This window comes from Thalassophryne amazonica, chromosome 13, assembly GCF_902500255.1.
Source record: "Thalassophryne amazonica chromosome 13, fThaAma1.1, whole genome shotgun sequence".
NCBI lineage: Eukaryota > Metazoa > Chordata > Actinopteri > Batrachoidiformes > Batrachoididae > Thalassophryne > Thalassophryne amazonica.
In genome coordinates, this window is record NC_047115.1 from 3,519,060 (window position 1) to 3,543,347 (window position 24,288).

A 24,288-nucleotide genomic window follows, 5' to 3' on the forward strand; every position below is an offset into this window, starting at 1 on the left:
CTCATTGTGTGTCATGTCTTATTGTGTTATCCCACAGTGTCGCAGTGTTATCTCATCGTGTTATCACGTCTTATTGTGTCATCCCACAGTGTCACAGTGTTATCTCATCGCGTTATCACGTCTTATTGTGTCATCCCACAGTGTCGCAGTGTTATCTCATCGTGTTATCACGTCTTATTGTGTCATCCCACAGTGTCGCAGTGTTATCTCATCGTGTTGTCATGTCTTATCGTGTCACCCCACAGTGTCGCAGTGTCATCTCATCTCGTTATCACGTCTTATCGTGTCATCCCAGTGTCGCAGTGTTATCTCATCGTGTTGTCATGTCTTATCGTGTCATCACACAGTGTCGCAGTGTTATCTCATCGCGTTGTCATGTCCTATCGTGTCATCCCACAGTGTCGCAGTGTCATCTCATCGTGTTGTCATGTCTTATCGTGTCATTTCATCGTGTTGTCAAGTGTTATTGTGTCACCCCACAATGTCGCAGTGTCATCTCATCGCGTTATCACGTCTTATTGTGTCATCCCACAGTGTCGCAGTGTTATCTCATCGTGTTGTCATGTCCTGTCGTGTCATCCCACAGTGTCGCAGTGTCATCTCATCGTGTTGTCATGTCTTATCGTGTCATTTCATCGTGTTGTCAAGTGTTATTGTGTCACCCCACAGTGTCGCAGTGTCATCTCATTATGTGTCATGTCTTATTGTGTTATCCCACAGTGTCGCAGTGTCATCTCATCGTGTTGTCATGTGTTATCGTGTCATCCCACAGTGTCGCAGTGTTATCTCATCGCGTTATCACGTCTTATTGTGTCATCCCACAGTGTCGCAGTGTTATCTCATCGTGTTATCACGTCTTATTGTGTCATCCCACAGTGTCGCAGTGTTATCTCATCGTGTTGTCATGTCTTATCGTGTCACCCCACAGTGTCGCAGTGTCATCTCATCTCGTTATCACGTCTTATCGTGTCATCCCACAGTGTCGCAGTGTTATCTCATCATGTTGTCATGTCTTATCGTGTCATCACACAGTGTCGCAGTGTTATCTCATCGCATTATCACGTCCTATCGTGTCACCCCACAGTGTCGCAGTGTCATCTCATCGCGTTATCACGTCTTATCGTGTCATCCCACAGTGTCACAGTGTTATCTCATCGCGTTATCACGTCTTATTGTGTCATCCCACAGTGTCGCAGTGTTATCTCATCGCGTTATCACGTCTTATCGTGTCATCCCACAGTGTCACAGTGTTATCTCATCGCGTTATCACGTCTTATTGTGTCATCCCAGTGTCGCAGTGTTATCTCATCGCGTTATCACGTCTTATTGTGTCATCCCACAGTGTCGCAGTGTTATCTCATCGTGTTATCACGTCTTATTGTGTCATCCCACAGTGTCGCAGTGTTATCTCATCGTGTTGTCATGTCTTATCGTGTCATCACACAGTGTCGCAGTGTTATCTCATCGCGTTGTCATGTCCTATCGTGTCATCCCACAGTGTCGCAGTGTCATCTCATCATGTTGTCATGTCTTATCGTGTCATTTCATCGTGTTGTCAAGTGTTATTGTGTCACCCCACAGTGTCGCAGTGTCATCTCATCGCGTTATCACGTCTTATTGTGTCATCCCACAGTGTCGCAGTGTTATCTCATCGTGTTGTCATGTCTTATCGTGTCACCCCACAATGTCGCAGTGTCATCTCATCGCGTTATCACGTCTTATCGTGTCATCCCACAGTGTCGCAGTGTTATCTCATCGTGTTGTCATGTCCTATCGTGTCATCCCACAGTGTCGCAGTGTCATCTCATCGTGTTGTCATGTCTTATCGTGTCATTTCATCGTGTTGTCAAGTGTTATTGTGTCACCCCACAGTGTCGCAGTGTCATCTCATTATGTGTCATGTCTTATTGTGTTATCCCACAGTGTCGCAGTGTCATCTCATCGTGTTGTCATGTGTTATCGTGTCATCCCATAGTGTCGCAGTGTCATCTCATTGTGTGTCATGTCTTATTGTGTTATCCCACAGTGTCGCAGTGTCATCTCATCGTGTTGTCATGTGTTATCGTGTCATCCCACAGTGTCGCAGTGTCATCTCGTTATCACGTCTTATCGTGTCATCCCACAGTGTCGCAGTGTTATCTCATCGTGTTGTCATGTCTTATCGTGTCATCACACAGTGTCGCAGTGTTATCTCATCGCGTTATCACGTCTTATCGTGTCACCCCACAGTGTCGCAGTGTCATCTCATCGCGTTATCACGTCTTATCGTGTCATCCCACAGTGTTGCAGTGTTATCTCATCGTGTTGTCATGTCCTATCGTGTCATCCCACAGTGTCACAGTGTCATCTCATCATGTTGTCATGTCTTATCGTGTCATTTCATCGTGTTGTCAAGTGTTATTGTGTCATCCCACAGTGTCTCAGTGTCATCTCATTGTGTGTCATGTCTTATTGTGTTATCCCACAGTGTCGCAGTGTCATCTCATCGTGTTGTCATGTGTTATCGTGTCATCCCATAGTGTCGCAGTGTCATCTCATCGTGTTGTCATGTCTTGTCGTGTCATCCCATAGTGTCGCAGTGTCATCTCACCGTGTTGTCATGTCTTATCGTGTCATCCCACAGTGTCGCAGTGTCATCTCATCGTGTTGTCATGTCTTATTGTGTCATCCCACAGTGTAGTAACATCGTCTCATCATTTTGTCAGGTCTCATTGTGTCATCCCACAGTGTCGCAGTGTCATCTCATCGTGTTGTCATGTCTTATCGTGTCATCCCACAGTGTCGCAGTGTCATCTCATCGTGTTGTCATGTGTTATTGTGTCATCCCACAGTGTCGCAGTGTTATCTCATCGTGTTGTCATGTGTTATTGTGTCATCCCATAGTGTCGCAGTGTCATCTCATCGTGTTGTCATGTGTTATTGTGTCATCCCATAGTGTCGCAGTGTCATCTCATCGTGTTGTCATGTGTTATTGTGTCATCCCATAGTGTCGCAGTGTTATCTCATTGTGTTGTCATGTCTTATCGTGTCATCCCACAGTGTCGCAGTGTCATCTCATCGTGTTATCACGTCTTATCATGTCATCCCACAGGGTCGCAGTGTCATGTCATCGTGTTGTCGTGTCTTATTGTGTCACTTCATCGTGTTGTCAAGTCTTGTCGTGTCACCCCACAGTGTCGCAGTGTCATCTCATTGTCATGTCTTATTGTGTTATCCCACAGTGTCGCATTGTCATCTTGTGTTGTTACGTCTATCGTGTCATCCCACAGTCGTGCAGTGTCATCTCATTGTTTTGTCATGTCTTATCGTGTCATCCCACAGTGGTGCAGTGTCATTTCGTGTTGTTACGTCTATCGTGTCATCCCACAGTGTTGCATTGTCATCTCATCGTGTTGTCAAGTTTTATCATGTCATCCTACAGTGTCGCAGTGTTGTCTCATTGTGTTGTCAAGTCTTAACGTGTCATCCCACAGTGTCACAGTGTCATCTCATCGTGTTGTCAAGTTTTATCGTGTCATCCTACAGTGTCGCAGTGTCGTCTCATCATGTTGTCATGTCTTATTGTGTCATCCTACAGTGTCGCAGTGTCATCTCATCATGTTTCATGTCTTATCGTGTCATCCTACAGTGTTGCAGTGTTGTCTCATTGTGTTGTCAAGTTTTATCGTGTCATCATCCTACAGTGTCGCAGTGTTGTCTATTTGTGTTGTCATGTCTTATCATGTCATCCCACAGTGTCACAGTGTCATCTCATCGTGTTGTCAAGTTTTATCGTGTCATCCTACAGTGTCACAGTGTTGTCTCATTGTGTTATCATGTCTTATCGTGTCATCCCTAGGGATGGGTATCGAGAACCGGTTCTTTTCGGGTATCGTTAAGAAATGATTCGGTGGACATCAATAACCTTTTTGCTTAACAATTCCCTTATCGGTGCTTGAGAGTGGCTGTTGTTTTCGGGGGTGTTTGTCAGGAAAACAGTCATTTTTCTACACTGATTACAGACCCTGCAGCGTGTCTGTAATCAACCATTTCTGCAGCGTGGCTTTGCTTTGAACCTTGAACCAATACTTAGCTCTGCTGCTTCGTTGGTTCTTTGTTTTATTTCGCTTTATCTTAATTTTTCCACACTAAAACCCAAAAGAAGATATGTCTGTGAGTAATATTTACCTTTTTTTAATGTTAAACTGACCTGTTACCGTCTTCTGAAACAGTTGATAGATGTATTTTATAACTTCAAAATGGGACCGATCCTAACGCGTTACCATGTCTATGGCGTTTTCATTGTTAAAGTTAGCATAGCTGTTCGCATCACAGCATGTTTGTGTGCCTTTGTTTTCTGTGTAATAATTAATGGCTCAGCGTTTGTTGTCACAAAAGAGTCAAATGTATTAAAAATTGTAATTTTTTTATTTATTTTTATTTATATAATAATAATAATAATAGCAACAAGTACAGTTATAGTAATAATAACAAGTAATGTTACAATACAGTTTTAGAGAAAGACACAAAAAGAACCTGATAAAACAAAACAGCAGAAAAGATAAAACAAACTAACAATGAAAATAAATACATACATATAGAAATAAATGTTTCCTGTGAACACCTAGTGACTCTTCCACCTCCATTTCATCCCTGTCTTATTTAAGTTTAATGACAGTTTGTTTCAGTCAAACCATATTTTCAGTGTGTTAATTTCTTCAGTGATTTCCTCCAGAACTATCTGCCAAACTAGAAAACTGCTGCATCCTAGTAAGAGCAGAATACTACTGGAATGAATTTGAATATGGAAAGGTTTTTTTTCCTCTCTAAATGGATGCTGCACTCACTGCGATTTATCATCTGGAATAGTCCCAGATTGCATTTCAGAGCTTCTAGAATTCAAACATTTTCATGCAGGTGGTGTTGGGGGGTAATTTTGGTTTTCAGCTTTTTTGTTTTTTCACCACTTTTATCCCTGAATATGTCAATCGTGAGTCACGTTTGTGCAGATTAAAGTTACTAACTGGGACTCCCGTCTTGTTGGGAGAAAGAAACAAGAATCGTCCTCTGTTCTGTTCACACAGCTCCAAACACTGTGCGGCTCTCTGACGAGTCAAGTTAGAAAGATAAAGTCCAGTTGGAATTAATAAATTCAAAGTGAAACGCCGTTTAAATCAAATGACACCTCTTTCCAAATGTTGTAATACAAACAAACTGTAATCGATCAAAATGTTTTTTTTTCCTCCCAAAATGAGACGTCCTGCACTGAGGTGCAGCAGCCGACTGAGGTCAGCTCAGAGGTATGGAGAGACATTCATGCCAGAATGTCTGAAAGGAAATGCTGACGACAAATCTACAGATTTTGTTTATTTGTATTTATGTCCAGAGATCAAGGATCCAGTGACCAATTTCATATTTATTTATTTTAAGACAATAGACAATAAAATGTTGTTGACATAGAAAACCTTGAAAGCCTGCTTTTAGTACACAGAAAATTCACAAGAGGTATTGATAATGCTGTGTTTACACATAACGACGACAAGTCACGAATGCCACGAAGTACACATTCTTGGCCGCTGATCACGAATGTGATGATTCGGGGCAGAGGGGTCAGGTGTCCTCAGGAACTGCTGCAACCTGTTACCACACGTTACGATTAATGGCACGTGTTGCTGGAGAATTATCAGGAACCATTACACGCGGTCAAGAATAGTGTTCTGCGTTGTTGCACGCTATTGCGCGTAACAGCGCATCGTTAAGTTCTGTCACGTTGTGAACGAGGTGAATTGTCCCCACACACACACCCATATTCATCCAACCGAATTCAGATCGCTCCAGTTTTTCAGAAGAACTTTGTGACTGCATGCGTAGTTGGGCTCTGTGCCATGGAGTGGTGCAGAGAGGAGGAGGAGGAGGACAGAGCCAGATGTGTGGCTTCATGCATCTCGCGCATTTTCCCAAACATCAGGCACATGTAGCAGGTGGAACACCTGCAGGTGGAACACCTGCAGGAGCGCGCTGAAGAGCACTGAAATTAGACTTTTAGCCGACTTGGTGTCAGCAATCAAACTGAATGCGGTGCAGCAGGGTTTAATTGTGGGCACGCTTCTTCCTCCGCCGGACTGGAGGAGGTGCAGAGATGTCTGGCTGCACGTGAGTTTCCTCTCGCTCCTCTGGTTCTTCTGGCTCAGACTCGTTCTCCCGCTTATCGGTTACAACAGCAGGTGGAACACCTGCAGGAGTGTCCTGAGGAGCGTCAGCAGGAACTGTGGAACGACACTTGGAGCCGAGTTTAATTGTGCGCATGTGACAGAAAACTGATTCGTCGTGGCGTGCAGTGAAATGTGACACCGCGTTACAAGTCGTGTCAAAACTTGACAGTTTCCGTGTCACTTCGTAATAACGCGTGACAGTTTGGGCTCCAAGACCCATCACAGGAACCACTACGAACGTTGTCACGTTCTATTAAGGATCAATACTCATCAAGACAGATCAATACGCTCAGTTGCGACCACCACGACATGAGACGAAATGAGGGTGGTGTGTAACATTCGTGGAAGATTTTTTGACAGACAAAAACATGCTCCATGAATATCAAGAATATCACACACCAACACGCACTATTAAGAAACCTATTCAGATGCGTTAAGTCACGTTAAACATGTCAGGAATGTGTCACGAATGACAGAAAAATGACATTCGTAATGCGTCTTGGTTATGTGTAAACGCACCTTAAGGGAATCGATAAGGAATCAGATCGATAAGCGGAATCAGTAATGGCATCGATATCGATAAAATCTTATCTATACCCATCCCTTGTGATCCCACAATGTAACAGTGTCATCTCATCGTGTTACCACATCTTATCGTGTCATCCCACAGTGTCGTAATGTCATTTCATCGTGTTCATCTCTTCGTGTCATCTTTCTTGTCATCTCCTCATGTCTCTCAATGTCATCTCGTTATATGAGTCTGTTTAATCTTCATCTTGTTTTTGCCTGTTCATCGGTGATCATATCTCATAAACCTGAGTGACGGCTTTGTTACTGTCCCCGCCTCCAGGTGGTGGCGTTGCAGCGTGATGTGTGGCGATGGAGGATGCGGATCACAGCTATTATGTCGCCCAGCTGAAGGCAGAGTTCGACAGCTGCGACACAACAGCCACAGGCTTCCTGGACAGGCAGGAGCTAACGGCGCTGTGCCGAAAGCTGCAGCTGGACGCTCACTTGCCGCTGCTGCTGGACACGCTGCTGTCAGAGCGACCCTATGCCAGGGTAAAGTACAACGTGGCAGACACACACACACACACACACACACACACACACACACACACACACACACACACTGCCGGCTGATGATCCAACAACATGATGTTACACAGGTGCTCAGAAATACCACTTATATTCCTCAGCCGCAGCACATCCGCTGCTTCATCCGCACATAAAGTAGTTCCTCTCATTCAGACAGACAAACTGAAGTAACTTAACTCAGATTTATACTGAACAGTTCTTATAGCGTTTGTTAGCATCAGTATTAGTCTAAATGCTCCTTCTGTGGCTACCAACTGTCTGAAACCTTCTCCCACGAGCACCTGCAAACGTTCAACGTCCTCTATATGTTTACGGGTACAGACTGAATCCTGTGTCCAGAGACCAGCCTATCACATTAGCAGTCTGATGGACTCCACTTAGTCAAGATTAGAGATCATCATCACATGTTGAACCAGATGTCTTCATCACATGTGGTGTCTGTTTGTCTTCAGGTGAACTTTGAGCAGTTTAAAGATGGCTTTGTGGCAGTTTTGTCTCGTTCTTTGGACATCAGCACATCAGAGGACGACAGCAGGTACCTGGAACCAGGTGAGAAACCAGGTGGTTGGTGAGGGGACAGACGACAAAATCAGTTTAGAAATCCCTGAAAAGACATGGCTGATTTTTAAAGGGGACATAACATACACAGTGTGAGAGTGAGGGAGCAGTGCCCACACAAAAAACACCCACCACTCTAATTCTTATCTATTAAGTTATTTTGTTTTTGACATTTGAGCATTTCAAGTAACATAAGGACGGGATGTACAATAATTGACCATAGGACATTGGGATAGAATTTATGCAGGGCTGACTAAATACTGATTGCACCTGATTATGCAGACTCAGAAACAATCATAGCCACATCCAGAGTAAGGTTAAAAGGCCCTAGTGGAAAGGGCTCTTCTTCTGAAGTTGGGGTTGACCCCCCTTTTGTTATTTGGAGTTAGATATGTTTGCTTGTTCATGGGGGAATAACATATGTACAGTAGTGTTCAGAATAATAGTAGTGCTATGTGACTAAAAAGATTAATCCAGGTTTTGAGTATATTTCTTATTGTTACATGGGAAACAAGGTACCAGTAGATTCAGTAGATTCTCACAAATCCAACAAGACCAAGCATTTATGATATGCACACTCTTAAGGCTATGAAATTGGGCTATTAGTAAAAAAAAAGTAGAAAAGGGGGTGTTCACAATAATAGTAGCATCTGCTGTTGATGCTACAAACTCAAAACTATTATGTTCAAACTGCTTTTTTTTTAGCAATCCTGTGAATCACTATTTAGTTGTATAACCACAGTTTTCCATGATTTCTTCACATCTGCGAGGCATTAATTTTGTTGGTTTGGAACCAAGATTTTGCTGGTTTACTAGTGTGCTTGGGGTCATTGTCTTGTTGAAACACCCATTTCAAGGGCATGTCCTCTTCAGCATAAGCTAACATGACCTCTTCAAGTATTCTGACATATCCAAACTGATCCATGATACCTGGTATGTGATATATAGGCCCAACACCATAGTAGGAGAAACATGCCCATATCATGATGCTTGCACCACCATGCTTCACTTTCTTCACTGTGAACTGTGGCTTGAATTCAGAGTTTGGGGGTCATCTCACAAACTGTCTACGGCCCTTGGACCCAAAAAGAACAATTTTACTCTCATCAGTCCACAAAATATTCCTCCATTTCTCTTTAGGCCAGTTGATGTGTTCTTTGGCAAATTGTAACCTCTTCTGCACGTCTTTTATTTAACAGAGGGACTTTGCGGGGGATTCTTGCAAATAAATTAGCTTCACACAGGCGTCTTCTAACTGTCACAGCACTTACAGGTAACTCCAGACTGTCTTTGATCATCCTGGAGCTGATCAATGGGTGAGCCTTTGCCATTCTGGTTATTCTTCTATCCATTTTGATGGTTGTTTTCTGTTTTCTTCTATCCATTTTGATGGTTGTTTTCCATTTTCTTCCACGCGTCTCTGTTTTTTTTTTTTTTTTTTTTCCATTTTAAAGCATTGGAGATCATTTTAGATGAACAGCCTATAATTTTTTGCACGTGCGTATAAGTTTTCCCCTCTCCAATCAACTTTTTAATCAAACTACGCTGTTCTTCTGAACAATGTCTTGAACATCCCATTTTCCTCAGGCTTTCAAAGAGAAAAACATGTTCAACAGGTGCTGGCTTCATCCTTAAATAGGGGACACCTGATTCACACCTGTTTGTTCCACAAAATTGACAAACTCACTGACTGAATGCCACACTACTGTTATTGTGAACACCCCCTTTTCTACTTTTTTTTACTAATAGCCCAATTTCATAGCCTTAAGAGTGTGCATGTCATGAATGCTTGGTCTTGTTGGATTTGGGAGAATCTACTGAATCTACTGGTACCTTGTTTCCCATGTAACAATAAGAAATATACTCAAAACCTGGATTAATCTTTTTAGTCACATAGCACTACTATTATTCTGAACAATACTGTATGTATGTGTGTGTGTGTATATGTGTGCCTGTGTGTGAATGTGCATGTGTACAAGTAAGGTGTGTACTTTAACTTATTATGTGTTTTAATCTGGTTTTTATCTGTTCTATTATGCTGTTTTAATTGTAAATTATATTATAGAAATGTGCAATATGCTGATGATTTTTCATAGGCATGCAAGCAGTGTACTGTTTTGTTGTTCTATTTATTGATTTTTGAGACAGAAATGCTTGTAGAGCACTTGAAGTCTAAGGAAAATTTCCCTGTAAAGTGTATCGTATCATATGGTATCGTATTTGATGAGTTGGATTATTTGGACCTATGGCAAATGCTTAATCCTAATAATAAAGATGTGTGGGCCGCTGAAGAGGAGGTACTGCTGGCCCACCACCACCAGAGGGCGCCCTGTCTGGAGTGCGGGCTCCAGGCACCAGAGGGCGCTGCCGCCTCACAGGAGCAGCTGGGGTGACAGCTGTCACTTATCACCTACAACAGCTGTCACCAATCATCTGATCAGCAGGGGTATATCAGCAGGACAACATCTCCACCTCTTTGCCGAGATATCGTTCTACCTGGAAGGTAATGTTCTCAGCTGACTGTGTTTTGACAGTAACCCTTTCGTACTTTTTTGTGCATTAAATAACAGACGTTCTTCCAACGAGAGGTGGAGGTGGTTTTCCCCGCCATACGGATTGCCGGTGCCAACGCACCCACCTTTAACTGTTTTTGTTCCTCGCCAGCAGTACCAGATCCGACACGCGGAGGCAGTGGCCACCTGGGAGTTCGGGACTTGGCTCCAGTATTCCCGGGGTTCGGTGGCGGAGGAAATCGTGTGGTTCCGGTTCTGCTTTGGACAGATGTCTCTTATCTTCGAGCCTGCCCACGTGACACATTCTTGTAAATTGACTTCTTTGTCTATTGTTGTGATCCGTTGTGTTTGTTGTGCTTATTCACAACAGTAAAGTGTTGTTATTTGACTTCCTCCATTGTCCGTTCATTTGCGCCCCCTGTTGTGGGTCCGTGTTCCTACACTTTCACAACAAAAGAATTCACATTCTTCTCAGCAGTGCACAAAACCAGTTCCAGAATAGATTATCTGTTTGCTCCAAAAACACTGTTGTACTCTGTTCTGGCCTGCAATATTGATGAGTATCACAATACAGGACCATCTAGTTTACTTAAAATTTATACATGGGGAGGCGCAACAACGTTTGAAAAGATGGCGATTTAATACACATTTGTTAAATGACCTACATTTTATTTCTTATTTCCAAACTGAGTTCCAGATACTTTATGGGAGACATGTAAAGCATACTCGAGTGGTTTAATTATTCCTTATGAAAAAAGCAAAAAAACAACAACAACAATAAAAAAAAAAACAAGTGTCTAGAAGAACAGTGGAAGCTAGAATTACAGTACAATTCTCTGAATGTGAATGTGCATATAACCAGAACCCAGCTGGGGCTAATTTAAAAATCACTTTGGCCACAAGGTTGACATTTAACTCATTGCTCATTCAAAGAGCAAAGCAACGTATTGTACGAGTTTGACAATAAGCCCAGCAAGTATTTGGCTCATTTGGTGAAGAAAAGAGCTGATTCTCAAAACATTCCCTGTGTTAAGGACTCCTCTGCTCATGTTCAAATGGATAGCAATGGTATAAATAAGGTTTTTACAGAATTTTATCAAAACCTTTACACGAGTGAACAAGATTGATGGAGAACTTTTTTTCTGATTTAATTCTTCTCAAGCCTAGTGTTGTTCAAAAATCAGATTTGAATAAACCTATAACATTAGAAGAAGTCAATCAATCAACTTTTTTCTTATATAGCGCCAAATCACAACAAACAGTTGCCCCAAGGCGCTTTATATTGTAAGGCAAGGCCATACAATAATTATAAAAAACCCCAACGGTCAAAACGACCCCCTATGAGCAAGCACTTGGCAACAGTGGGAAGGAAAAACTCCCTTTTAACAGGAAGAAACCTCCAGCAGAACCAGGCTTAGGGAGGGGCAGTCTTCTGCTGAGACTGGTTGGGGCTGAGGGAAAAAAACAGGAAAAAGACATGCCGTGAAGGGGGGCAGAGATCGATCACTAATGATTAAATGCAGAGTGATGCATACGGAGCAAAAAGAGAAAGAAACAGTGCATCATGGGAACCCCCCCACAATCTACGTCTAAAGCAGCATAACCAAGGGATGGTCCAGGGTCACCCGATCCAGCCCTAACTATAAGCCTTAGCGAAAAGGAAAGTTTTAAGCCTAATCTTAAAAGTAGAGAGGGTATCTGTCTCCCTGATCTGAATTGGGAGCTGGTTCCACAGGAGAGGAGCCTGAAAGCTGAAGGCTCTGCCTCCCATTCTACTCTTACAAACCCTAGGAACTACAAGTAAGCCCGCAGTCTGAGAGCGAAGCGCTCTAATGGGGTAATATGGTACTATGAGGTCCCTAAGATAAGATGGGACCTGATTATTCAAAACCTTATAAGTAAGAAGAAGAATTTTAAATTCTATTCTAGAATTAACAGGAAGCCAATGAAGAGAGGCCAACACGGGTGAGATATGCTCTCTCCTGCTAGTCCCCGTCAGTACTCTAGCTGCAGCATTCTGAACCAACTGAAGGCTTTTTAGGGAACTTTTAGGACAACCTGATAATAATGAATTACAATAGTCCAGCCTAGAGGAAATAAATGCATGAATTAGTTTTTCAGCATCACTCTGAGACAAGACCTTTCTGATTTTAGAGATATTGCGTAAATGCAAAAAGGCAGTCCTACATATTTGTTTAATATGCGCTTTGAATGACATATCCTGATCAAAAATGACTCCAAGATTTCTCACAGTATTACTAGAGATCAGGGAAATGCCATCCAGAGTAACGATCTGGTTAGACACCATGCTTCTAAGATTTGTGGGGCCAAGTACAATAACTTCAGTTTCATCTGAGTTTAAAAGCAGGAAATTAGAGGTCATCCATGTCTTTATGTCTGTAAGACGATCCTGCAGTTTAGCTAATTGGTGTGTATCCTCTGGCTTCATGGATAGATAAAGCTGGGTATCATCTGCGTAACAATGAAAATTTAAGCAATACCGTCTAATAATACTGCCTAAGGGAAGCATGTATAAAGTGAATAAAATTGGTCCTAGCACAGAACCTTGTGGAACTCCATAATTAACTTTAGTCCGTGAAGAAGATTCCCCATTTACATGAACAAACTGTAATCTATTAGACAAATATGATTCAAACCACCGCAGCGCAGTGCCTTTAATACCTATGACATGCTCTAATCTCTGTAATAAAATTTTATGGTCAACAGTATCAAAAGCAGCACTGAGGTCCAACAGAACAAGCACAGAAAAAAGTCCACTGTCCGAAGCCATAAGAAGATCATTTGTAACCTTCACTAATGCTGTTTCTGTACTATGATGAATTCTAAAACCTGACTGAAACTCTTCAAATAGACCATTCCTCTGCAGGTGATCAGTTAGCTGTTTTACAACTACCCTCTCAAGAATCTTTGAGAGAAAAGGAAGGTTGGAAATTGGCCTATAATTAGCTAAGAAGTGAATGAAGCTGTCTGTGTTTTACAATGAGGAAAAGCTCTGGGTCCCATTGGCTTTAGTTCAGAATTTTTCAAACAAATTAGGTCACTGATGGTGAAGCCTTTATTGAATATGTTTAATCATTCTCTTGAAACTATCAGGTTTGTTGAACAGGAAAGGCTGGAGACAAATGCAGGACTCGACACAGCAGCTCAGGTTCAAAGAGATGTTTACTGAATTAATCAGTGAGGTCCGGTACACAGAGAGGCAGTCCAAAAACAGCAAACAGATCAGAATCATCAAGCGAATGGCGTGGTCGGGATAAACGGGCAGGTGGTCAAAACACAATGTGGCAGCAGGACTTGAATAATACAAAGGAACAGAGCTAGAAGCGGTGGCACAAGGCGTAGTGATCAGGCAAATTGTCAGTGCAATCAGTGAAGCTTAAATACACCAAGTAATGAGCTACAGATTGGAAACACCTGTGGAAAGATCCAGAACAGGGTGTGGACTAAACAGAGTGTGACGCTCCCCCACCAAGCACCAAGCGAGACAGACAAGACCCTACTGTTCTTAGCTTGTTGAACACAGACTTTAAGCTCCTATCTAAATCTTTGGCTTGAAGGCTGGAAAAAAATCCTTCCTCATGTCATTAACAATGATCAAATGGGGTTTATTACTGGAAGGAACTCCTATAATAATGTTAGAAGGTTACTTAATATCATTCAACTGTGTCAAAAAAGATATTAAGGGTTTGATTGCGTTGCTGGATGCAGAAAAGGCATTCGATCGCATAGAATGGGATTTCCTGTTCTTCACACTCAAACAAATTGACATAGGCGAAAATTTTAGTGAATGGGCTAGACTGCTATACCATAATCCGATGGCGGCCGTTATTGCAAATGGCAAATGCTCTCCATACTTTGCTCTGGGAAGAGGGACTCTGCAAGGATGTCCTCTGTCACCATTGCTGTTTGCGATTGCAATTGAGCCGCTAGCAGAAGCTATTAGAACTCATCCTGATATTTATGGAATATCAATGAATCAAAAGCAGCACAGAATCTTGTTGTATGCGGATGATGTTTTATTGTTTATTACAAAACCAGAAATATCTGTTGCCTCAGTCCTTAATGTTATTAATCGATTTAGTGAATTCTCCAGATATAAAATAAATTTTGATGAATCAGAGGCAATGCCATTGAGCCAAGTGCATCACCCTGTCAGGATAAATGTAAGTTCCATCAGTCCACGGTGTCCTTCCTGGGCTTCGTGATTTCAGAGGGTAGTGTTCAGATGGATCCGGACAAGGTGGTGACAGTGCATGAATGGGCGGTGCCCGGTAGCCATAAAGAGGTCCAAAGATTTCTGGGATTTGCTAATTTGTATCATAAATTCATCCAAAATTTCAGTTCTATAGCCACTCCACTGTACAATGTCACCTCATCCCTCCGTGTATTCAGGTGGACGCCGCAGTGTGACAAGGCATTCAGGGTCCTAAACAATGCTTTACGGCAGCCCCCATGCTACTCCTGCCATGCTACTCAGCAGTTTGTGGTTAAGGTTGATGCTTCTGATGTGGGTGTGGGAGCAGTCCTGTCTCAGATGTGTCCCACTGACAGAAGGTTACATCCATGTGCTTTTCTGTCTTGTAAGTTGTCAGCTGCAGAGTGCAATTACAGCATCTGAGACCGTGAACTGCTGGCGGTAAAAGTGGCCTTGGCGGAGTGGCAACACTGGCTTGAGGGGCACAGATGCCTTTTCTTGTATATGCGGATCACAAAGATTTGGCGTATTTACTCACAGCTAAGCGTCTCAATGCTCGTCAGGCTCGTTGGGCAATTTTCTTTAGTCGCTTTGATTTCATCATTACCTACTGACTGGGTTCTAAGAATGGTAAGATAGATGCGCTTTCCCGACAATATGATGGGCCCGATGTCCTGGAAGATCCCGGCAATATACAGTAGTGTTCAGAATAATAGTAGTGCTAAGTGACTAAAAAGATTAATCCAGGTTTTGAGTATATTTCTTATTGTCACATGGGAAACAAGGTACCAGTAGATTCAGTAGATTCTCACAAATCCAACAAGACCAAGCATTCATGATATGCACACTCTTAAGGCTATGAAATTGGGCTATTAGTAAAAAAAGTAGAAAAATGGGTGTTCACAATAATAGTAGCATCTGCTGTTGACGCTACAAACTCAAAACTATTATCTTCAGACTGTTTTTTTTAGCAATCCTGTGAATCACTATTTAGTTGTATAACCACAGTTTTTCATGATTTCTTCACATCTGCGAGGCATTAATTTTGTTGGTTTGGAACCAAGATGTTGCTGGTTTACTAGTGTGCTTGGGGTCATTGTCTTGTTGAAACACCCATTTCAAGGGCATGTCCTCTTCAGCATAAGGCAACATGACCTCTTCAAGTATTTTGACATATCCAAACTGATCCATGATACCTGGTATGTGATATATAGGCCCAACACCATAGTAGGAGAAACATGCCCATATCATGATGCTTGCACCACCATGCTTCACTGTCTTCACTGTGAACTGTGGCTTGAATTCAGAGTTTGGGGGTCGTCTCACAAACTGTCTGCGGCCCTTGGACCCAAAAAGAACAATTTTACTCTCATCAGTCCACAAAATATTCCTCCATTTCTCTTTAGGCCAGTTGATGTGTTCTTTGACAAATTGTAACCTCTTCTGCACGTCTTTTATTTAACAGAGGGACTTTGCGGGGGATTCTTGCAAATAAATTAGCTTCACACAGGCGTCTTCTAACTGTCACAGCACTTACAGGTAACTCCAGACTATCTTTGATCATCCTGGAGCTGATCAGTGGGTGAGCCTTTGCCATTCTGGTTATTCTTCTATCCATTTTGATGGTTATTTTTTGTTTTCGTCCACGTGTCTCTGTTTTTTGTCCATTTTAAAGCATTGGAGATCATTGTAGATGAACAGCCTATAATTTTTTGCACCTGCGTATAAGTTTTCCCCTCTCCAATCAAGTTTTTAATCAAACTACGCTGTTCTTCTGAACAATGTCTTGAACGTCCCATTTTCCTCAGGCTTTAGGGTTAGGGTTAGAGAAAAGCATGTTCAACAGGTGCTGGCTTCATCCTTAAATAGGGGACACCTGATTCACACCTGTTTGTTCCACAAAATTGATGAACTCACTGACTGAATGCCACACTACTGTTATTGTGAACACCCCCTTTTCTACTTTGTTTTACTAATAGCCCAATTTCATAGCCTTAAGAGTGTGCATATCATGAATGTTTGGTCTTGTTGGATTTGTGAGAATTTACTGAATCTACTGGTACCTTGTTTCCCATGTATCAATAAGAAATATACTCAAAACCTGGATTAATCTTTTTAGTCACATAGCACTACTATTATTCTGAACACTGTACTGTACTTCCAACCACCTGCTTTGTCTCAGCAATCACCTGGGAAATAGAGTCTCATGTCTCAGCTGCTCTAAAGGATGAGTCGATTCTGAAAGAGTGTCTCCCGGGGAAACTGTTTGTTCCTGTACCCCTCAGGGGGGAGGTTATTGATTGGGCAAATAGTAGTCCGTTTTCCTGTCATCCAGGTATTAAGAAGACAATGTTCGTGGTGCAACAACGGTTCTGGTGGCCTCGCATGATTACCGATATTTCTGAGTTTGTGAATGCCTGTCAGGTTTGTGCTTTGCACAAGTCTTCCACCCAGCTGCCTGCAGGTGCTCTTCTCCGTCTGTCTGTTCCCAAGCAGCTGTAAACTCACTTCTCAATGGACTTCGTTACTGGACTTCCGCCATCCAAGGGACATACGGTAATGCTAACCCTTGTTGATCGTCTGTCAAATTTGTACCATTGCCCAAATTGCCTTCTGTGAAGGAATTAGCCGAGATTATGTTGACTAATGTTTTTCGTCTGCATGGGTTCCCCCAAGATATTGTCTCTGACCGGGGTCCTCAGTTCATGTCAGGACATACTGTCAGGATTTGGGTTTTGTCTGGTTTTATTTTTATGGTTTTGTTGTGTTATGTTGCTTTTCTGTGTGTGTATTCTCTTGTTGGGTTCTTTCTGCTTGGGTTTTTCTGTCTCTGCCTCTTGTCTTGTCTGTCCCCTCTGACTCTTGGTGAGGACCACTCCCCCATTCTGGTGCTTTCCATGCACAATTGGTTCCAATTTCCATGCACAATTGGTTCCACTCTACTGGTGGTTGGCTCTCACTGCGGTATTGTATCACTTCCTGTTCCGGAGCACAGCGGTGTTTTTCTGTATCTGTTAGCTGTTTAATCTGCGCAGTTAGATTGATCTAGTTATCTAGATTACGATTTGTTTCCCAGTGTAATCTTTACGTGCCTTAACTAAAGCACTCCTTCTGCTGAATCACCTCTAAATTATTTACACATTATTCACTTTGCGTGTTTTTAGGAATCCGCTAGCTTAGCGTAGCTACTAGCTCTTAGCCGATTTAGCATGGTGGCTTCTCCTGTCTCTCCCGCACTTTTCTGCTCTGGGTGTGAAATGTTTAGTTATTCCTCGGCCTCCTTTAGCAGTAACGGTACTTGTAATAAGTGTAGCTTATTCGTAGCTTTGGAGGCCAGGCTGGGCGAATTGGAGACTCGGCTCCGCACCGTGGAAAATTCTACAGTTAGCCAGGCCCCTGTAGTCGGTGCGGACCAAGGTAGCTTAGCCGCCGTTAGTTCCCCCCTGGCAGATCCCGAGCAGCCGGGTAAGCAGGCCGACTGGGTGACTGTGAGGAGGAAGCGTAGCCCTAAACAGAAGCCCCGTGTACACCGCCAACCCGTTCACATCTCTAACCGTTTTTCCCCACTCGACGACACACCCGCCGAGGATCAAACTCTGGTTATTGGCGACTCTGTTTTGAGAAATGTGAAGTTAGCGACACCAGCAACCATAGTCAATTGTCTTCCGGGGGCCAGAGCAGGCGACATTGAAGGAAATTTGAAACTGCTGGCTAAGGCTAAGCGTAAATTTGGTAAGATTGTAATTCACGTCGGCAGTAATGACACCCGGTTACGCCAATCGGAGGTCACTAAAATTAACATTAAATCGGTGTGTAACTTTGCAAAAACAATGTCGGACTCTGTAGTTTTCTCTGGGCCCCTCCCCAATCGGACCGGGAGTGACATGTTTAGCCGCATGTTCTCCTTGAATTGCTGGCTGTCTGAGTGGTGTCCAAAAAATGAGGTGGGCTTCATAGATAATTGGCAAAGCTTCTGGGGAAAACCTGGTCTTGTTAGGAGAGACGGCATCCATCCCACTTTGGATGGAGCAGCTCTCATTTCTAGAAATCTGGCCAATTTTCTTAAATCCTCCAAACCGTGACTATCCAGGGTTGGGACCAGGAAGCAGAGTTGTAGTCTTACACACCTCTCTGCAGCTTCTCTCCCCCTGCCATCCCCTCATTACCCCATCCCCGTAGAGACGGTGCCTGCTCCCAGACTACCAATAACCAGCAAAAATCTATTTAAGCATAAAAATTCAAAAAGAAAAAATAATATAGCACCTTCAACTGCACCACAGACTAAAACAGTTAAATGTGGTCTATTAAACATTAGGTCTCTCTCTTCTAAGTCCCTGTTGGTAAATGATATAATAATTGATCAACATATTGATTTATTCTGCCTAACAGAAACCTGGTTACAGCAGGATGAATATGTTAGTTTAAATGAGTCAACACCCCCGAGTCACACTAACTGTCAGAATGCTCGTAGCACGGGCCGGGGCGGAGGATTAGCAGCAATCTTCCATTCCAGCTTATTAATTAATCAAAAACCCAGACAGAGCTTTAATTCATTTGAAAGCTTGTCTCTTAGTCTTGTCCATCCAAATTGGAAGTCCCAAAAACCAGTTTTATTTGTTATTATCTATCTTCCACCTGGTCGTTACTGTGAGTTTCTCTGTGAATTTTCAGACCTTTTGTCTGACTTAGTGCTTAGCTCAGATAAGATAATTATAGTGGGCGATTTTAACATCCACACAGATGCTGAGAATGACAGCCTCAACACTGCATTTAATCTATTATTAGACTCTATTGGCTTTGCTCAAAAAGTAAATGAGTCCACCCACCACTTTAATCATATCTTAGATCTTGTTCTGACTTATGGTATGGAAATAGAACACTTAACAGTATTCCCTGAAAACTCCCTTCTGTCTGATCATTTCTTAATAACATTTACATTTACTCTGATGGACTACCCAGCAGTAGGGAATAAGTTTCATTACACTAGAAGTCTTTCAGAAAGCGCTGTAACTAGGTTTAAGGATATGATTCCTTCTTTATGTTCTCTAATGCCATATAACAACACAGTGCAGAGTAGCTACCTAAACTCTGTAAGGGAGATAGAGTATCTCGTCAATAGTTTTACATCCTCATTGAAGACAACTTTGGATGCTGTAGCTCCTCTGAAAAAGAGAGCTTTAAATCAGAAGTGTCTGACTCCGTGGTATAACTCACAAACTCGTAGCTTAAAGCAGATAACCCGTAATTTGGAGAGGAAATGGCGTCTCACTAATTTAGAAGATCTTCACTTAGCCTGGAAAAAGAGTCTGTTGCTCTATAAAAAAGCCCTCCGTAAAGCTAGGACATCTTTCTACTCATCACTAATTGAAGAAAATAAGAACAACCCCAGGTTTCTTTTCAGCACTGTAGCCAGGCTGACAAAGAGTCAGAGCTCTATTGAGCTGAGTATTCCATTAACTTTAACTAGTAATGACTTCATGACTTTCTTTGCTAACAAAATTTTAACTATTAGAGAAAAAATTACTCATAACCATCCCAAAGACGTATCGTTATCTTTGGCTGCTTTCAGTGATGCCGGTATTTGGTTAGACTCTTTCTCTCCGATTGTTCTGTCTGAGTTATTTTCATTAGTTACTTCATCCAAACCATCAACATGTTTATTAGACCCCATTCCTACCAGGCTGCTCAAGGAAGCCCTACCATTATTTAATGCTTCGATCTTAAATATGATCAATCTATCTTTGTTAGTTGGCTATGTACCACAGGCTTTTAAGGTGGCAGTAATTAAACCATTACTTAAAAAGCCATCACTTGACCCAGCTATCTTAGCTAATTATAGGCCAATCTCCAACCTTCCTTTTCTCTCAAAAATTCTTGAAAGGGTAGTTGTAAAACAGCTAACTGATCATCTGCAGAGGAATGGTCTATTTGAAGAGTTTCAGTCAGGTTTTAGAATTCATCATAGTACAGAAACAGCATTAGTGAAGGTTACAAATGATCTTCTTATGGCCTCGGACAGTGGACTCATCTCTGTGCTTGTTCTGTTAGACCTCAGTGCTGCTTTTGATACTGTTGACCATAAAATTTTATTACAGAGATTAGAGCATGCCATAGGTATTAAAGGCACTGCGCTGCGGTGGTTTGAATCATATTTGTCTAATAGATTACAATTTGTTCATGTAAATGGGGAATCTTCTTCACAGACTAAAGTTAATTATGGAGTTCCACAAGGTTCTGTGCTAGGACCAATTTTATTCACTTTATATATGCTTCCCTTAGGCAGTATTATTAGACGGTATTGCTTAAATTTTCATTGTTACGCAGATGATACCCAGCTTTATCTATCCATGAAGCCAGAGGACACACACCAATTAGCTAAACTGCAGGATTGTCTTACAGACATAAAGACATGGATGACCTCTAATTTCCTGCTTTTAAACTCAGATAAAACTGAAGTTATTGTACTTGGCCCCACAAATCTTAGAAACATGGTGTCTAACCAGATCCTTACTCTGGATGGCATTACCCTGACCTCTAGTAATACTGTGAGAAATCTTGGAGTCATTTTTGATCAGGATATGTCATTCAAAGCGCATATTAAACAAATATGTAGGACTGCTTTTTTGCATTTACACAATATCTCTAAAATCAGAAAGGTCTTGTCTCAGAGTGATGCTGAAAAACTAATTCATGCATTTATTTCCTCTAGGCTGGACTATTGTAATTCATTATTATCAGGTTGTCCTAAAAGTTCCCTAAAAAGCCTTCAGTTAATTCAAAATGCTGCAGCTAGAGTACTGACGGGGACTAGAAGGAGAGAGCATATCTCACCCATATTGGCCTCTCTTCATTGGCTTCCTGTTAATTCTAGAATAGAATTTTAAATTCTTCTTCTTACTTATAAGGTTTTGAATAATCAGGTCCCATCTTATCTTAGGGACCTCGTAGTACCATATCACCCCAATAGAGCGCTTCGCTCTCAGACTGCAGGCTTACTTGTAGTTCCTAGGGTTTGTAAGAGTAGAATGGGAGGCAGAGCCTTCAGCTTTCAGGCTCCTCTCCTGTGGAACCAGCTCCCAATTCAGATCAGGGAGACAGACACCCTCTCTACTTTTAAGATTAGGCTTAAAACTTTCCTTTTTGCTAAAGCTTATAGTTAGGGCTGGATCAGGTGACCCTGAACCATCCCTTAGTTATGCTGCTATAGACGTAGACTGCTGGGGGGTTCCCATGATGCACTGTTTCTTTCTCTGTTTGCTCTGTATGCACCACTCTGCATTTAATCATTAGTGATCGATCTCTGCTCCCCTCCACAGCATGTCTTTTTCCTGGTTCTCTCCCTCAGCCCCAACCAGTCCCAGCAGAAGACTGCCCCTCCCTGAGCCTGGTTCTGCTGGAGGTTTCTTCCTGTTAAAAGGGAGTTTTTCCTTCCCACTGTAGCCAAGTGCTTGCTCACAGGGGGTCGTTTTGACCGTTGGGGTTTTACATAATTATTGTATGGCCTTGCCTTACAATATAAAGCGCCTTGGGGCAACTGTTTGTTGTGATTTGGCGCTATATAAAAAAAATTGATTGATTGATTGATTGAATTTGCACCTCATCACCTGGGTGTATAAATAGCTCTCCAGTTTCCTTTGTCCTTCATCAGATTGATGCACCTAGTGCCTTCTCTCCAGCTCTGTTTTTGTATTCTCGACCTGCTAGCCTCTTGTGTGTTTTGACCACCTTCGCGTTTCCTTGACCATGCCTTTGCCTGATGCTCCTAGTACTGTTGCTCATTTTGGACTGCCTACCTGTGTACCGGACCCCATTTACTATTTAAGTAAACAGTTTTTACCTACAGAGCTTTGCGTCTGAGTCCTGCATTTGTGTCCTGCCACAGCCGTCAACCAGACCTGATACAGATCTTATCTTTATTATCTCTAACTCAACTTTGAGTTGTAAAGTTGAGTTCAACATCCAAAACTTGTAACAGCTCTTTATGTTAAAGAGAGGTAGCAAGTGGACATAACTAAACGCAGCTGCAATGTTTTAGAGTGTACCTGCACTGGCCACACAGCAGGTCTGTGGGTTGACTTGACTGTTCTCACCATCCTTCGCTTCAGCTTATCTGAGATTTTTCTTGGCTTGCCACTTCTGGCTTTAACTACAACCCCTGGCAAAAATTATGGAATCACCGGCCTCGGAGGATGTTCATTCAGTTGTTTAATTTTATAGAAAAAAAGCAGATCACAGACATGACACAAAACTAAAGTCATTTCAAATGGCAACGTTCTGGCTTTAAGAAACACTATAAGAAATCAGGAAAATCAGTAACGGTTACTTTTTTAGACCAAGCAGAGGGAAAAAAATATGGAATCACTCAATTCTGAGGTAAAAATTATGGAATCATGAAAAACAAAAGAATGCTCCAACACATCACTAGTATTTTGTTGCACCACCTCTGGCTTTTATAACAGCTTGCAGTCTCTGAGGCATGGACTTAATGAGTGACAAACAGTACTCTTCATCAATCTGGCTCCAACATTCTCTGATTGCTGTTGCCAGATCAGCTTTGCAGGTTGGAGCCTTGTCATGGACCATTTTCTTCAACTTCCACAAAAGATTTTCAATTGGATTAAGATCCGGACTATTTGCAGGCCATGACATTGACCCTATGTGTCTTTTTGCAAGGAATGTTTTCACAGTTTTTGCTCTATGGCAAGATGCATTATCATCTTGAAAAATGATTTCATCATCCCCAAACATCCTTTCAATTGATTGGATAAGAAAAGTGTCCAAAATATCAACGTAAACTTGTGCATTTATTGATGATGTAATGACAGCCATCTCCCCAGTGCCTTTACCTGACATGCAGCCCCATATCATCAATGACTGTGGAAATTTACATGTTCTCTTCAGGCAGTCATCTTTATAAATCTCATTGGAACGGCACCAAACGAAAGTTCCAGCATCATCACCTTGCCCAATGCAGATTCGAGATTCATCACTGAATATGACTTTCATCCAGTCATCCACAGTCCACGACTGCTTTTCCTTAGCCCATTGTAACCTTGTTTTTTTCTGTTTAGGTGTTAATGATGGCTTTTGTTTAGCTTTTCTGTATGTAAATCCCATTTCCTTTAGGCGGTTTCTTACAGTTCGGTCACAGACGTTGACTCCAGTTTCCTCCCAGTCGTTCCTCATTTGTTTTGTTGTACATTTTCAATTTTTGAGACATATTGCTTTAAGTTTTTTGTCTTGACGCTTTGATGTCTTCCTTGGTCTACCAGTATGTTTCCCTTTAACAACCTTCCCATGTTGTTTGTATTTGGTCCAGAGTTTAGACACAGCTGACTGTGAACAACCAACATCTTTTGCAACATTGCGTGATGATTTACCCTCTTTTAAGGATTGATAATCCTCTCCTTTGTTTCAATTGACATCTCTCGTGTTGGAGCCATGATTCATGTCAGTCCACTTGGTGCAACAGCTCTCCAAGGTGTGATCACTCCTTTTTAGATGCAGACTAACGAGCAGATCTGATTTGATACAGGTGTTAGCTTTGGGGATGAAAATTTACAGGGTGATTCCATAATTTATTCCTCAGAATTGAGTGAGTCCATATGTTTTTCCCTCTGCTTGGTCTAAAAAAGTAACCGTTACTGACTGCCACAATTATTTTTCCTGATTTCTTATAGTGTTTCTTAAAGCCAGAAAGTTGCCATTTGAA

At 42.1% G+C, this 24,288-nt stretch overlaps 1 protein-coding gene across 1 annotated transcript in view; it reads left to right on the plus strand.

Annotated features, from left to right (window-relative positions):
- The window catches only part of LOC117523308 (ninein-like), a 142,377-nt gene that overhangs the window by 12,604 nt on the left and 105,485 nt on the right, over window positions 1–24,288 (plus strand). Inside the window, 2 exon segments of the mRNA XM_034184796.1 lie at window positions 7,042–7,253; window positions 7,742–7,838. Coding sequence (XP_034040687.1) covers window positions 7,071–7,253; window positions 7,742–7,838 — 280 coding nt within the window. The 5' untranslated portion in view covers window positions 7,042–7,070.